This window comes from Grammomys surdaster, unplaced genomic scaffold (assembly GCF_004785775.1).
Source record: "Grammomys surdaster isolate TR1022 unplaced genomic scaffold, NIH_TR_1.0 255, whole genome shotgun sequence".
Classification (NCBI taxonomy): domain Eukaryota; kingdom Metazoa; phylum Chordata; class Mammalia; order Rodentia; family Muridae; genus Grammomys; species Grammomys surdaster.
In genome coordinates this window covers 6,429,676-6,445,774 of record NW_021604696.1, presented here as the reverse complement: position 1 = coordinate 6,445,774, position 16,099 = coordinate 6,429,676, and the positions used below count along the sequence as shown (strand labels likewise).

Sequence of the window (16,099 nt, the reverse complement as noted above, 5' to 3'; positions counted from 1 at the left end):
AATCTGGGAAGAGAGGACCTTAATTGAGAGATTGTTCCCATCAGATTGCCTGTAAACAAGTCTATAGGGGATTCTTCCTTAACAAGTGCTGTAGGAGGGCCCAGCCCACTACGTAGGTTTCACCCATGGGCAGGTGGTCCTGGGCTAGCTGAGCAAACCATGGAGAGCAAGCTAGTAAGCAGCACTCCTCCATGGTCTGTGCTTCAGTTTCAGCCTCTAAGTTTCCATTTTGAGCTCCTGTCCTGACTTCTCTTTATGGTGGACCATTGAAATTAACCTTTTCTTCCCCAACTTGCTTTTGGTCATAGTGTTTATCATAGAAATAAAAATCAAACTAGAACAGTGGCATTAACCAGACAGATGATGATCTGACCATTAGGTCCATAAGACTTCTAGAGATCCTTATCTGGCCATAGTCTTTTGGTAAGCCTTAAGAATTGGGTCTCAGCTGGACAGTGGTGGCACACGCCTTTAATCCCAGTACTTGGGAGGCAGAGGCAGGCAGATTTCTGAGTTTCAGGCCAGCCTGGTCTGCAGAGTGAGTTCCAGGACAGGACAGCCAGGGCTAAAAAAAAAAAAAAGAAAGAAAAAAAGAAAAGAAAAAAGAAAAAAGAAAAAAGAATTGGGTCTCAAAGTTTCCAAAGAGCCCATTCACACTTGGTAACGCCCTAGGAAAAGACATACCTGTCATCTCAGTATCCTGGTCATATATTTGGGCCACCTGTAGGGTGACAGTACACTGCAAAGCAAAGGCAGGGACTTGGAAGCCAGATCTTGAAAACCCTTAATAGGTTAGCACCAGCCTTTCTAGTCTGGCTGGGTTCATGGCCCCTCCTCCATGGGGTAGGGCTATATACTCCGTGTGTGTGTGTGTGTGTGTGTGTGTGTGTGTGTGTGTGTGTGTGTGTTTGTGTGTGTGTTTGTGTGTGTGTTTGTGTGTGTGTTTGCTTGGAAGATAATTGAATTATAATGTTATCAATGGCAGAAGACCCAAGAGGCTGCTGAGAAGAGGGAAACGTGACTCAGGACCAGTCCTGAACCATGGTGCTAAATAGGGTGTCCTCCCATGGCAACTTTAGCATCTCCTGATCTAGAAAACTATCAGTACCCCCTAACTGACATCCTTCTTTCAAAAACTCCTCACCCACCCACCCATCTTTAGACCATTCCTCAGGATTGCCCATTGAATACCCACTACCTCTTTAAATGATTAGAAACAAGTCTTGGCAGCACACACCACAAAGCCCCTTCGCCTATGGCTCCTGTCTTGTCTACACCTCCACCTTGTACCAATAGCACAGGCAGCCTGCCCTCCCTGAATCTGCCTTCTCTCCACGCCCTTCTGCAAGGGGACCTGCCTCTCCTGATGAGTGGACAAACTCCTGTCCTTCTGAGAGACTGGATATATACATTGGTCATATAACACCCACACATATAACAGCATTCTTGCTGTGGCCACCAGTCCAGAGGACCAATCTGTTATCTACAGAAAGCAGCCCAGGAGGCCAGCCTGCCCTTTGCCAGACTCTAGGAAGTCAGTCTGCTATCTCTAATAACAAGCCAAAGAGCCAAACAGTGATTGTCAGCCCCGATGGCCAGGATCTGATAAACAGCTAGATGACAGAGGATCTAACTTCTACTTATTTATGTTGTGTAAAGTGAGGGGGGGGCATGTTTGTGTCAAAATGCAAGTGTGGAGGTCAGAGGATAGCTTGTGGGAGTCAGTACCCTCTGCCTCCATGTAGGGCCTGGGGTTGAACTCAGTTGTTAGGCTTCTATCTCATAGGTCCAACAAGGAAAAGCCAAATATGAGTTTCACATCAATTGCTTGGGTAAGCCTGTCTTTGGTTTCCCCAAAGCAGGAGCCTTCAAACGAGCCACACTCAAGCCTTCCCTTTTCTCCCCCACGAAGCTTTCTTATTCCTCTCTGCCTGTCAACATTCTGTCTGGAATCCCAGCGTCTAGCACAGGGACCGACTCCTGGGGTGATGGAAGAGTGGATGGGAGATGGATGTTGTGAGGGGGACCAGATGATGACAGCAGTGTGACTGGCCCTCCCAGGGTGCAAAGGACTCCTTTGTGGTGGAGCTCTTGGGTGCTCCTGGAGCGAGAAGCTCAGCTACACCAGCAGTCCATGTTCCTCCTGCCTGGACTTCCTGGTGTCTGACTCACGTCAGTGGGCTTCATGGAATGGTTGAGCAGGATCAGGTTCCTCACAAACAAGACTTCGTTTGGTCTTTGTGCCAGCTGGTTGAGCAGTACAGTGGCCAGGCCAATGAACCTGGGGGAGGCAGGAGGTAGATGTGATTTCCAGACAGGGTAGAGGGCTCCTCCTGTGTCCCAGGCTGTGTCCTGGGGATGATTTCCCTCCCACAGCCTGAAGAATCCAGGTGAGCAGAGTATCCACCAGAGACCAGTGGGGGTAGGGTTTCTCCACACTCTATGGGAAGCTGTTTGGGAAATCCCAAGAAAACTACATCATTGGATCAAGGATGGTGGGCACCTGACCAAGATGGAACAATTAGATTCTATGTGCTGGAAAAGGCCCATGGTGTGTCATGGATTCACTCCTAAGGGGATGTTAGTCTGGGTTGGATACTAGATTGGGCTTTGACCAGAGGCTAGGATCAGGCTGACATTCAAGAACTGTGGCTTCAAGACAGAGCTGCTGCTGGTACCCAAGTGTGCATTCTAGGCCATCTTTATCTCTTGATTCTCCTTTAATACCACCCTCCAGTTTTCCTTGGCTGTGTGGCAGGGTTGCTGACCCTTCATCTGAGTTGGTTATGTGTCAGAAATGGGTTAGCAGCTGCTCTGCTACTGCTTTGGTCAGTGAGCTGGGCCCCTCCTGCCTCTTTCTGCCTTACCTTTCTTTCTTTTTAGAACCTGAATCCTGAAGTATGACTTTCAAGAAGGAATCATTTTCCAGTGGCTGATGCCAGAGGTGCCAGATCAGGGTCTGTGAAGGGCAGAAAGAAATCAGTATTTCCCATTTCTATTTTCTTTGATTTTGAATTTGAGACAGGGCCTTATTATGTATCCTGGCTGGTCTGGAACTCACTAGGCAGGCCAGGTTAGCCTGGAGCTCAGTAATCTTCCTACCTCAATCACAGGGGTGCTGGGATTAGGAACACTGGACACCACCAGGCAACATCTTACCTCCTTTTTCTCATCCACCTTTCTAGGAAGTGAGAGCAAGTCTAGGGATGGGCTGGAGTTTCTGCCGTGTTTACTTTCCTAAGGAGATTCCACTTGCTATCTTGTTCCACGTGTGGGCTATCCCACTCGTGTTCCTGTGCTGAAGCTTCCTGGGCATATTAGTTGAGTGACTGTCGGGTGAGACAATATGAGTGACAAAGAGAAGAGAGGATGCTGTACAAGGAGCTTTGTCTCTGCTTCGGGATTCTATATCTATCAGAATGGTGTGATGGATTAGTTGATGGACCACATTGTGGTGCATCCCCAGAGGCAAGAGAGAGAGATCAAGAACAGCTGTGGACTTTTGCAGTCCCATCAGATTAGAGGCTAACTTAGACTAAGTTGCCTCAGTCTTAAGAAACTCAGGTGAGACTCCCTGGAGCTCCCTAGACCTCTGGCACCTGGTTAGTGCCTGGCCCTGCCCCTTTGCTCTTGGAGGTGTTCATTCCTCTTCCAGGATGGCCATGGTGTGTCTACCTCATTCCATACAGGGTCGTTTCCATCTTCCACACGAGTTCTTTTCTTCATATCTGCAAAGACACCAAGGGGCTGGTATGAGTTTGGGGAAGTATTTTGGTGTCTGGGTTTGAATAGGGTCAAGAGAGGTAGAGTACCCTAGAAGTCAAGTCTATGTTGGCAGTTGTAACAGAGCATCTATGGTTTCCTTTTCAGGTATTTCAAACTTATCGCCCTGTGTGATTGATAACCCTATTTTCTTTTCTTTTTTTTCATTACTTACTTAATTAATTTACTTTTCATCTTGATTGCAGCCCCCTCCTCTCCTCCTAGTCCCACCCTCATAAACCTCTTCCCCCATTCAGCCTCTTCTCCCATTACCCCCTCCCCCTCTCCTCATAAAAGGGAAGCCTCCCTTGGGTACTACCTGCCCTGACACATCAAGTTGCATCCTTCCCTACTGAGGCCAGACAGGACATCCCAGCTAGGGGAAGGGGATCTCAAAGGCAGGCAACTGAGTCAGAAAGAGCCCCCACTTCAATTGTTAGGGGACCCACATGAAGATTAAGCAACATATCTGCCACAAAACCTTTGACCCAAAAATGTGTCCTTCCTACAAGATATGCAGGGATAAAGATGGAACAGAGATTGAGGGAATGGCCAACCAATGACTCACCCAACTTGAGACCTGTGTCATGGGGGAGAGCCAACCCCTGACACTATTAGTGATACTCTGCTATGCTTGCAGACAGGAGCCTAGCACAACTGTCTTCTGAGAGGCTTCATCTAGAAGCTGATGGAAACAGATACAAAGACCCACAGCCAAACATTAGAAGGAGTTTGGGGAATGTTGTGGAGGAGTTGGACAGAAGAACTGAGGAGCCAGACAGGTCAAGGACACCATAAGAAGACCTACAGAATCAACTAACCTGGGCCCATGGGGCTCACAGAGACTGAACCACCAACCAGAGAGCATGCATGGACTGGACCTAGGCCCCCTACACACATGTAGCACATGTGTGCTACACACATGTAACTCGATTTTCATTTCCCTTTCTTTCTTCCTAGGACATAGTACCCTGAGTCTCAAAGCCATGTGGGGCTGTGATTCCTTTTGCCCAATGGAGTGTAGGAATGATATTTGCTTCACTCACTGAGCCATCTTGCCTGCCCTTAAATATTTTTGACTCTAACTTCCCACATTCAGAGCCCACAGATATGGAGGGCCAACAGGACTGCCTTCATTTCTATGGACTTGATTTTCTCACTCACAGGATGCTAGGTGCTTGGTAACAGGTTTTGAAACTAGCAATCTACCACCTAAGTGTGTCCAACAGGACATCATTCATGTAGTGGAATTAGCTGTGTGATACCTAGCAGGGATCCCGGTTACCTCCTGGAACCCGGTTCTCACCTCTGAAGTAGACAGTTACGAAGGCTCTGGGTGTGGGACTGAGCGGAGGGCTGATGGTGGCAGACTCCACAACAACCCTGAGCATCTTGGACACCTGTTTCCTCTCCTCCTTCCCTGCGCAGGGCTACCTCTTGCTCCTTGGAGCTCCTCTGTCTCAGGTTCACAGGCTGAGTGGAGCTTAGCAACAAGAGGAACATCACAGAGATAAGGGGTTCTTGGTTCTAAAGAGAATCTCCGGACCAGACGAAGGACTTTTAACAAAGTGTAGATAAAACAAATGGCCTGAGAGGCCCACACAGACAAATGACCTTGCTGCTTTGAGGACTCCTCCTTTTTCTTTTTCTGTCGCTGTCCTTTTGAGTTCAACATCAGGCACAGGATTCTTTTCTGTCTGGAGTGAATTATTGGCAAAGTCACACACTTTTAGATGAGATAATACAAGAATTGAGACCATCAAAATCTATACACAGGGGAGTCAATGATGCCTCAGGGGAGGGCTTTCTAATGGAGAAGCAAAACATTTGGCCTCTTTTTTCCTTTGCTTGATTTTTTTTTTTTAATTTGAGGGACAAGGTGTCATGTAGCCCAGGTTGGCTCTGAACTCACTATATAGCTGAGGCTGTTCTTGAATTCCTGATCCTCTTGCCTCTGAGGTGATGGGTATTTTGATTTTATAAAGATTAATGCTAAGAAAGCTACTTCATATAAAGGCATGCTACAAAATGGGCAGAAGTGTTCTCAGAAATGATTGGACAGTCTGTCCTGATCCCAGGCTAAAATTCATTTAACGATTGTTTTACGAAGCTCAAGTCAGCCATTCAAATGGCAATTTCTTTTTTTGTTTGTTTTTGTTTGTTTGTTTGTTTGTTTGTTTTTGTTTTTTTCGAGACAGGGTTTCTCTGTGTAGTCCTGGCTGTCCTGGAACTCACTCTGTAGACCAGGCTAGCCTCGAACTCTCAGAATTCAGAAATTCGCCTGCCTCTGCCTCCCAAGTGCTGGGACTAAAGGCGTGCACCACCACCGCCCGGCCAAATGGCAATTTCTAAAGCCAGGCATTCTATCATAATCCAGAGAAATGCTACTTTGATACATGCTGAGAGATAGGAAAATATTAAGAGACTTTGTGTTTTTTTTTTTTTCGTAATAAAACTATCAGGTTTCTGTAAGAGCAGGAAACTTTGTGTCTACAGCAAAAACACTGCAATTGATAACATACAGTAGTCTAAAGTCTCAGTCAGGCAGTTTTTGAAAGCATTTGTTGGTGCTGCAGCTATATGGCACAAGCGGTGTGAAAGTGTGCATGCTGTGTGCTCAGAGCCAAGGCTTCGGTGGTAACATGGTGGATGTAAGCCATGAACGGCCAGAAATACTCTTTGAGTTAATTTTCAGTCACTGCACACTTAGAAACCTCTTGTCCTTGCTTAATTTTCCTGACTTAAATGAGATTGCAACTGAGAGTTTAAAACACTGTGTTCTATACTAGGCACAGTGGTGCAGGCCAGTAATCCCAGGAGGTGGTGGGAATGCTTTGAATCCCCATTAAATGCAAAAGCAGGCAGATCTCTGAGTTCAAGGCTAGCCTGGCCTACAGAGCTTGTTCCAGGACAGCCAGGGCTACGAAGAGAAACTCTTGTCTCGAAAACAAACAAACAAACAAAAACAAAACAAAAATAAAACCATACCAACAATAAACTTTTTTTTTGTTTTGTTTTTCGAGACAGGGTTTCTTTTTATAGCCCGGGCTGTCCTGGAACTTACTCTGTAGACCAGGTTGGCCTCGAACTCAGAAATCTGCTTGCCTCTGCCTCCCAAGTGCTGGGATTAAAGGCGTGTGCCATCACTGCCCAGCCAACAACAACAAAATTTAAGGTCTTCCCTGGCTGCATAGCTAGTTTGGGCCCAGCCTGAGATACATGAGACCCTGTCTCACCATCTCCTCCATAAATGAATAAATAAAAACAACCAACAACACTGAGTTGTAATGCACGGAGGTGGGGGTAGGTAGCACACAGTAATTGCCATCAAGAAATCAATTGAGCTCTTGACAGGTAGCGGAAATAATCTACTGCATTCCCCTGGCAACCTGGTGAGGCAGGGTTTAGCTATTTGCACATTTTGAGATGAGAAAAAGGCCGGCCGAAGCTTTGCTTGCTGGGATCTGCTGGGCTAGGCAGTTAAAAATTGAATCTTGCATCCCTCCTCTACCTCATCTTCTACTTCCATCCTAGTCTGAGCTCTACCAATTTCTCTTCAGAGCCCTAGAGTTGTTTCCCAACATTCTGCGAAGCTTTCCCTCTCTCTCCTCTTCCTATCTCTCTAGTTTGTTTTGAGGTCTTGAGAAGACAGGGTGTCACTGTGTAGCTCAGATTGTCCTAGAACTCACCGAGATCCTCCAATCTCAGCTTCCTGCGTGCTGGGATTAAACCCCACCCACCCACTGCAAATTGAACCTAGCTCTGTAAAAGGGAAGGGGACGAGGAACTGACTGCGGCGGGGACACCGAGCGCTGGGGTGATCTGAACTATCTTGCTTTTTGCCCTCTCTTTTCCCACAGAAAACGCAGAGGGAGGACGTCTCTACTCTGCCGCTTTCAGCGCTCTCCACAGGCCAGCGAGGAAGCGGGCGCGGATCCGTTCCGGGCTTTGCCGCTTGCCGCCGCGCCGTTCCGGGATTGTGATCCACTTCCGCGTTTTCCTCAGAGCCCGCGGCGTCGGGCGGTAAGGCGCACGCGCACTGGGGTCCGGCTCGGGCGAGCGCGCGGCCGACAACTGCGGGTGAGACGTGGGTCTGCCCCTGCGCGGGTGGCGGCCCGTGGGGTTCCAGGCGGCGGGTGGCGGCCTCGGAGAAGCCCTCGGGGCTCCTCGGGCCTGCGGGGCCCGGGACTGGAGCCGCGGGCCCGGCCGTGCCGGGCGGGACGCGGGAGGCTGACACGGCGCTGGGGCGGCCGAGGCGCGGGGCCGAGGAGGGCCTGGGGACGGGGAGGCGGGGCCGGTCGGCTCCTCCTTGCCGGGAACTCCGGATGACCTTGGCCGAGTCGCCCGGGCCCCCGGGCCGCCGCCGCCGCGCTGCGCAAGTGGGCAGTTTTGAGGTTTTGCGGCTCCGCGGCGGGAACCTCTCGGAGGAGCGGGCCGTTTGCCTGGCGCCTCGCTGAAGGAGGACGAAGGAGGAGAAGCCTCCTGAGGGCCCGGGCGGGCTCTGGTTTTTGTCAAAACCCTGGAGAACCATTGGTAAACCTTTGGTGGGTGTGTGACCCTAGCAGGGTCCCCCTGACCTCAGCCCAAAGCGATGAAGCCTGGAGCCCTGGGCTGCACTCAACTCCCTGGAGGCCCGCGGTGCCCGCCTGTTGTGCCGGGGCGCTCCAGCCGACCAGCCCTGCGCACATCTTTTTTAGGGGATGGAAAGTAGGGACCTTTAGCTTTTGAAGAATTCACGTTTGTGATCCCTCTGGTGATTGCAAAAACCTTTACCACCCAAGAAGGAAATTGCCCTGCAAATTTAGGTTTTTGGTTTTGGTTTTTGTTTTTTTTGAGACGGGATCTCACTATGTGGCTCTTGGCTGTCCTGGAACCCATTCTGTAGACCAGGCGGTCCTTGAACTCCCGAGAGATCCGTCTGCTTCTGCCTTCCCAGTGCCAGGATTAAAGGCGTGCGTCCCCACGCCTTGACACTTGCAAAGGTCATGTTTTTCTGAACTGTGGAGTCTTGTCAGTTTATAGTTGTGTGGCACCGGCACCTTTCTGCTGGATAGTGGTGTAGGAGGACACAAAGATGTGCATAATCGATGATACGAATGATGGGCCTAAAGGCGTGTTTTGATAGTGAAAGTTGGGAGAAATGGAAGCTATTGAATTGACAAGCCCCTTTCACTGCAGGTGACTAGCATGCAGATATTTACACCCTGACTTGGCTTCCTGACCACTGACATGGCCCACCGGGGTGGGGAGAGGGACTTCCAGACTTCAGCTCGGCGGATGGGTACCTCCCTGCTCTTCCAGCTTTCAGTGCATGAGCGAGAACTGGACCTCGTTTTTCTGGATCATAGCTATGCAAAACCATGGAGTGCCCACCCAGATGCCAGTAGTGCCCGCCCCACCCGCATGCTCTTTGTAACTCCCCGTCGGCAGCAGGAGAATACTATGTGAGTTTGAGAATACCATGTGAGTTTGGGTTTCCTTCTTAAGGGCTACTTCCGCCTGACCTTGGCAGTGATCGTGTGGCGGGGCTTAGATAGATGTTCTTGGGAGTGATTGGGGCTGCAGGGTGACTGGAGAGCTTGGATGAACAGCATGAGTACGTGAGGGCAAGTGTGGACACCTTCACAGACCTTTCCAAACGTGAGTTAGGAAAGGGAGATGCACAAAGGAAAACAGCCTAGCTTGTTTAAAGAGTAACAACTTGTGTGAGGAGAGGAAGCTGAAGAGTTCCCTCCTCCCTTTACTGCAGCATCTAGTTTGACAGTGGTTACGGTCTATCATTCTAGTCCCTGGCTGCAGTGCACAGATGGAGAGGGAATTCCCAAACATTGCTTTCATTCTTCCCTCCTTACAGAAAGCCATCTGTGGGCTAATATAAACCCTTCCTAAATCTCTTTATATTTCCAGCCACCCTACATTAGAGGGCAAGAACATTTCAAAAATTTACTCTCTGATAAGTGATTTGGTTACATTTGACCTAACTAATTTGTTAATTATTTTGAACTTTCTGATTCCACCCATATCAGGATTTGCTGAAATGCTGTTTTCTGATCATTACAAATTTTTGGATAAGAGATTTTGTGTTTATTTTGACTTTGTATTTAATTTTTCCTAAAGCACAGATTATTTTTTTGTTTTGTTTTAGTGAGGGTTGAGATCTTGTATTTGGGTTCTACACAGACACTCACCAGACAGTAGTGTAGCTTAAGATGGTTCTTGATCTCTGATCTTCCTGCCTGCACTCTCAGGTGCTAGGATTATAGATATGTGCCACCTAGATTAGCTGGTGTGTTTTCCTTTAATACAGGGTCTTACTGTGTACCCTGGCTAGCTTTGGACTTGCTATGAGTTCAGGTTGGCAGCCTTCCAACATTCGGATTGCAGTCAATGCTGTGACTTAGAAGAGTAGTTTGCTTGCTTGAGATAGGATTTCTCTATGTAGCCCTGGACATCCTGGAACTCTCTATGCAGACCAGGCTGACTCACAGAGTTCCGCCTGCCTCTGTCTCACAAATGCAGCTCTGTATTACCACCCAGCTCAGAAGAGTTTTTCTTTCCCAATGATAGTAACAGTTTTTTGGCTTTCAGTTTCCTCAACATTCATGAGCCTTGACTTTAGGGGAACATTTTAGCATAATCCTGATGCTTCTGGCCTGGGGCATAACTGAAAACCGCCTTTAAGTAGAATTTGAATTTTTTAAAAACTATATAAAAACTCTTTGTGTTTGTGTCTTAATGCCTTTTTTTTTTTAAAAAAAAAAAAAAAGGGAATCAGTGATTTAGGAACCGAATTACTGTATTGGAAGATTTATTTTATTTTTAATTGTGTTTATGAGTGTGGTATGTTCATTGAATACCAGTGTCCTCAGAGGTCAGAGGCATCAGATCCCCCTGGAGCTAGAATTAGGCAATTGTGTCACTCCATGTAAGTGCTAGGAATCAAACTTAGGACCTCTGCAAGAGTATCAAATGCTCTTAACTACTGAGCCATCTCTCCATCCCTGAGTAACTGAATTTTTAAATTCTGTTTTATTTTAATAATTTTAAGTAGCCACATGTGGCTTACAACTTCTGTATTTGGACAGTATGCCTAGTTAGCCAGTTGTTTGCTTGTGTGTATATAAGTATTGTTACTTTGACATCTGCATGTTACTTTTTGTATAACTGCGTTTTTAAAAAGACTTCGGAGCCAGGTGTGGTAGCTCATGCTATAATGCCAGCACTTGGTGAGGCCGAGGCAAGAGCAGAGCCCAGAGGTTAAGGCTAGGAGCTGGAGAGAGATGGGTCAGCAGTTAAGATCAACACTGCTCTTGCAGATGACCCACATCCAGCTCACAGCACCTAGGTCAGATACCTCTGTGGACACTGGAGCTCACACACACATAACCCACATACATGCATACACAAAACTTTTTGAAATCTTAAAAGAACAGTAACTACTGAGTTCAAGGCTAGCCTGGGCAACATAGTCAACTCCAGGCCAGGGTGAAACTTTCAAAAGAGAAAACAAACCAAAGCCACAGAAGTATAATGACTTGCCTTTCCCAGACACACAGCAGGGCGAGGAGGGAGCTAGATGAGAGGATGTCATGACTGTGGATCAGGTTTTTCTTGTGGATGTGAAAATCATTTAAAGCTAATCACGTTCATTAGGCATGTTTTAAACATTGGCAACCAGCTGATGGTTAAGCATCTGTGTTGTGTGAAGTGTGTGTGGCCTGGTCCTATTTCCTCACCTGTTTACAGTGAGTCAGACGTTCCAATAGATGTGGAGACGGTCACAGCAACTCCTGTTCCACTCTATGACAATCAGAAGGCAAGAAGTGTGATGAACGAGTGTGAGCGGCATGTGATCTTCGCCAGGACAGACGCTGATGCCCCCCCTCCACCAGAAGACTGGGAAGAGCACGTCAACAGGTAGGCCAGTCCTGGATAAGCTGGCCAGTTTGGGGCTAATGTTAGTTAGTACTCGGTAATTCTGGAGCATCATTGTCATTGAAATCTTGTCTGGAGCTCATCTCATTTCACTTACGGCCTCACAGTGCATTGTGTCTCAGCTCACTGCCAGGGAGCACATGGCAGGAGGGTTGCAGCGTGCTGCCTCACTCGCTGTCCTAACTCTGGCACACTAGCCGGCATACACAGTGGCAGATGTCTACAGTTGCAGCACCGTGGAAGGCCTAGGCAGGAGAAGGAATTGAATGAGATAAGTGTGGGCAGCACAGTGAACGTTAATCTTTTTACAAGAAGTGGGAGTTGAGAATGTAGCACAGAAGTAAAGCCATTTCCTGGCATGCGTGAGGCCTCAGCACCACAAAATTGTACACGGTACAGTTGGCTTGCTGGATGTAGATATGACTAACTTTGTAGGAAGAGCCACCCAAACTCCCTAAAAAACTAAACTTATGTTTGTGAGATTTGCATTGATATGATATGATCTACAGTTAAGGCAATAAATGTTTTGGAATCATATGTAAAGCTAGTAGCTTGAATTGCTTTAAAATATAGGTTTGTAAGGTTAGAGGTATAACTCCATGACAGAACTTAATTTTCAAAAATGATGAGAGGGGCTAGAGAGATAGTTCAGAGATTAAGAGGGTGTACTGCTCTTCAGAGGACTAAGGGGGGTGCTTCTGGCCTTCTTGGACACGTGCATGCACATACCTACATGTGTATACACACAGACAATTAAAAATAATGATAAAAATGCAACTTTAAAAAATATGGGAAATGGCCTGGAGAGATGGCTCAATGATTAAGGCCCTGACTGCGCTTTGAGAGGACCCGATTCAATTCCCAGCACTCACATGGCAGCTCAGACCTGTCTGTGACTCCATTTCCCAGACTTCTGACAACCTTTCACAGGTATCCAAGCAGGCAAAACACCATGAACATAAAATAAATATATCAAAAAAACACGAGGGACAAATGTATGACAGACTTGAAGTACTCTTTAAAATTAGTTAACCCTTGGTTATGATTGAGAGGTCTGGAAGCTAGTCATTAGACTTAATAGTACATAACAATGCTTACGTCAGTCACTCCTTCTTTTAAAAGATATATTTTATATTACTGTGTATATGTCTGTGAGTGTATGCCAATGTATGCCACATGTGGGTGACCTTGGAAGCCAGAAAGGGTTGTTGGATCCCCTGGAGCTTCAGGCATTTGTGAGTTATCTGATGTGGATCCTGGGTACTGACTCTCGTCTTCTCAAGAGCAACAAGTACTCGCAACTGTTGAACTATTTCTCTACCCCCTTTCTTGATATCTTTTTGAGACAGGGTCTGTGGTGTAACCTAGGCCCACCTCACATTTCCTACTAGCTAGAGTTGACCTTGAACTCGTGATCCTTGTGCCTCTACCTTCTGTGTGCTGGGATTATTGGTATGTGTCACTCCCATGCCATTTATTTATTTATTTATTTATTTATTTTAAGATTTTATTTATTTTATGTATGTACACAGTAGCTGTCTTCAAACACACCAGAAGAGGGCATTATGTTCCATTACAGATAGTTGTGAGCCACCATGTGGTTGCTGGGAATTGAACTCAGGACCTCTAGAAGAGCAGTAAGTGCTGTTAACCGCTGAGCCATTGTTCCAGCCCCTTTTATTTATTTTTATACATTGTTTTACTTTAAAGCAAAGTTTGTGTCATCATGTATGGTCACTAGTTTCCTAATTTATAAGGAAAGATAAAACTGCAAGGCAGAAGAGACACTGGAGTGCTTAGCCAGAGTGTGTGTGTGTTCCCAGTAGAGAATCCTGAGAAGCCATTTTGTTCCATCGGGGGTGGGTGAGTAGAGAGTTTACAGAAGAAAGATGGGCGCACCAAGTAGACTAGGGTGTCTTCACCTACGGGCTCTAGAGTGAGCCCCCATCCTTCTAGTAGGACCTTCTGCACACTGGTAAACTATTCTCTGTGTCTTGGTGAGATTTGAATTAGCAGGAGCCCTTCAGCTATCTCTTTGGATAGTCACAGATAGCTGATTCCATTATTTGTTAGCACATATTACCTTAAGGAGGTCAGTGTTGTTGTATAGCTTGTTCGGAAGTTGCCTCTGTTATGATTACAGTCATCTTACTGCCTTCTTTCCCATGATTGATAAATTGCTGCTTCCTTTCTTTCTGCATAGGGCAGGTTACATTACAGGTTTCCACACGAGAACTCCATGTGGACACCTCTATAGGATACCTCCCTAAAATCTAGATATTTATCTTCAAAGAGACTACAGACTGAGTGGCTTGTATCTTTAGAGTAAGAAACTTCCATTCTTTGTTAGGGCTCTTTCCCTTGCCTCTTCTACTCAGTTGAAGCCACTCACAGATCATTTTGTGTATAGGATACAACAATCTGCTACCACCACCCAATCCTAGTCTTCTCTAATAGAGTGGATACTGTCTGAAATGGTTTCAGTCTCTGCGTTTATCTAGATCAGGCAGGGGATGTCAAACTGACCCACGTGCCATATTTGGTCCATTGCTTATGAATGTCTTGAGAGTAGTTTTTAGGTTGGCTGGAGAAAAAGAGATACTATTCCATAACACATAATATTTTCACTTCAGTGTCTATAAATAATGATTATTGGAATACAGCTATTGCCCTTGGCTGCTCTTGCACTAAAACAGGAATTTTGTAGTTGTGTCAGGGACCGTATATTCTATAACCCACATATGTTTACTCTATAGTAAAGAAGTTAGCTGGGTGGGCATGGGTCATGTTCTTATGTTTCTGTGTCACAGTCATAGTTGTTAGACCACCAGCACAACCCCCACTCTTCTCCTGCTGCCTCCCCACCCCCTCCTGTGCCTCATCTGTTCCTCAGGTGGAAAGTTGCATTAGATGCTCTGCCTTTGAGAGGACACTTGACAAAGTACTCATTCGCTTGCTTGGATGAGGTGGGGTTTTTGTTGTTTTTTGAAATAGAGTTTCTTATGTAGCCATGGCTGACCTGGAACTCACTTTGTAGATCAGGCTGGCCTGGAACTCAGAGATCTGCCTGCCTCTGCCTCCTGAGTCCTGAGATTAAAGTGCCTCCACTGCCCAGCCAGATGACATTAAAACAAAATATTTTAGTTCGTAAACAATTTAGTATTGAAAATATTGAAAAGTAGGCTGTCTTATCTTTAAAATGAGAGCTTTAGAATTTCAACCAAAAACCTTCCCAGTGTCCTTTCTGAACTTTGTATAACTATACTACTGAGTGTGTGTATGTGTGTGTACTTATACACACACATACACACACATATGTTGTATGACTATATACTGCATTATGTATGTGTATATATCAGGTTAGATGTTTTATATTTCTTCAAGTTCAAGAGCTTTGAGTTGTTTTCTTTCATTCCTTACATCTTGCCCATTTTCTTTTTCCCTTTTTAATTCTTTACTTTCTTAATTGTGTGACTTAACCAAGTTTTTCTGATATCCTTTGTCTTATCCTGTTTGACTTTTACTTAAAGTTTTCCTATAGGTTGGGCATGGTGGTGCACAGCTTGATTTCCAGTGGGTGGAAGGCAGAGTTAGTAGGATTTCTGAGTTTGAAGCCATCCTGGTCTACCTAGTAAGTTCCAGGACAGACAGGGCTATTTAAAGAGATCTTGTGTCATAAAAGCTAAAATAAATGAAGAAAAAGAAGATTAAAAAAAAAATTCCTTTAGACAGGGGCAGTGAGATGGCGTTTGGCAAAACACAAACCTGGTCTAAGGCCGATGACCTGAACTCAGTTGCTGGAACCCATGTAAGGGAGAAGGAGAGAAATCACAAAGTTGTTTTCTGACCCCATAAGTGCCATGGCATGTGCCCCCCTCCTAAATACGTCACACACACACACCATTTACACACAGAGAATTTTTTTAAAAATTACTTTCTCTTTTAAATCTGAGATTGGAATGATGGTTCGGCAGTTAAGAGTGTTTACTGTTCTTGCAGAGGGCCAGATTTCTGTTTCCAGCACTCGTGGTGGCTAACAACCACCCTAACTCTGTTTCAGGGGAGTTAGTGCCCTTTTCTGGTCTCTGGGTATCAGGCATGCATATATACATGAAAGCAAAAACATTCATACACATAAAATGAAATCTTTTTAATTCTTTTAGACATTTTTGCATTGAACCAGGCTCCCTTGGAACAGAATCAGGGAATTAATAATTACCTTTGAAAATACTGGGTTTGCTGGCTTTGTGGGATATGTCTATAATCCTAGCCTTTGGGAAATAGAGATAGGAGGATCCAAATTTGAGGCCAGTGTGGGTTACGTAGTGAGACCTTGTCTCTTAAAAAAAGAAAAAAGAAAAAAAAAAGAGTCAGGTGTTCTAGGACCAGTGTGCTCTTTTGC

General features: G+C 46.0%; 2 protein-coding genes across 8 annotated transcripts in view; one reads left to right on the top strand and one right to left on the bottom strand.

The window, feature by feature from the left end:
• Positions 1 to 5,153, bottom strand: part of Fer1l5 (fer-1 like family member 5) — a 49,913-nt gene extending 44,760 nt beyond the window's left edge. Inside the window, exons 1-5 of the mRNA XM_028775471.1 lie at positions 5,069 to 5,153; positions 3,676 to 3,728; positions 2,868 to 2,959; positions 2,173 to 2,281; positions 685 to 739 (exon numbers count right to left, since the gene is read on the bottom strand). Coding sequence (XP_028631304.1) covers positions 685 to 739; positions 2,173 to 2,281; positions 2,868 to 2,959; positions 3,676 to 3,728; positions 5,069 to 5,153 — 394 coding nt within the window. The remainder of the gene's footprint in view (positions 1 to 684; positions 740 to 2,172; positions 2,282 to 2,867; positions 2,960 to 3,675; positions 3,729 to 5,068) is intronic.
• Positions 5,154 to 7,820: 2,667 nt separating this feature from the next.
• The window catches only part of Kansl3 (KAT8 regulatory NSL complex subunit 3), a 36,949-nt gene continuing 28,670 nt past the window's right edge, over positions 7,821 to 16,099 (top strand). The window contains exons 1-3 of one of the 7 annotated variants that reach the window (XM_028775360.1): positions 7,821 to 7,842; positions 8,941 to 9,206; positions 11,509 to 11,679. In XM_028775360.1, coding sequence (XP_028631193.1) covers positions 8,992 to 9,206; positions 11,509 to 11,679 — 386 coding nt within the window. In that variant the 5' untranslated portion in view covers positions 7,821 to 7,842; positions 8,941 to 8,991. Of the gene's footprint in view, positions 7,843 to 8,902; positions 9,226 to 11,508; positions 11,680 to 16,099 lie in introns of those variants that run through there. The other 6 variants (XM_028775366.1, XM_028775361.1, XM_028775362.1 and 3 more) reach the window with 6 other exon arrangements.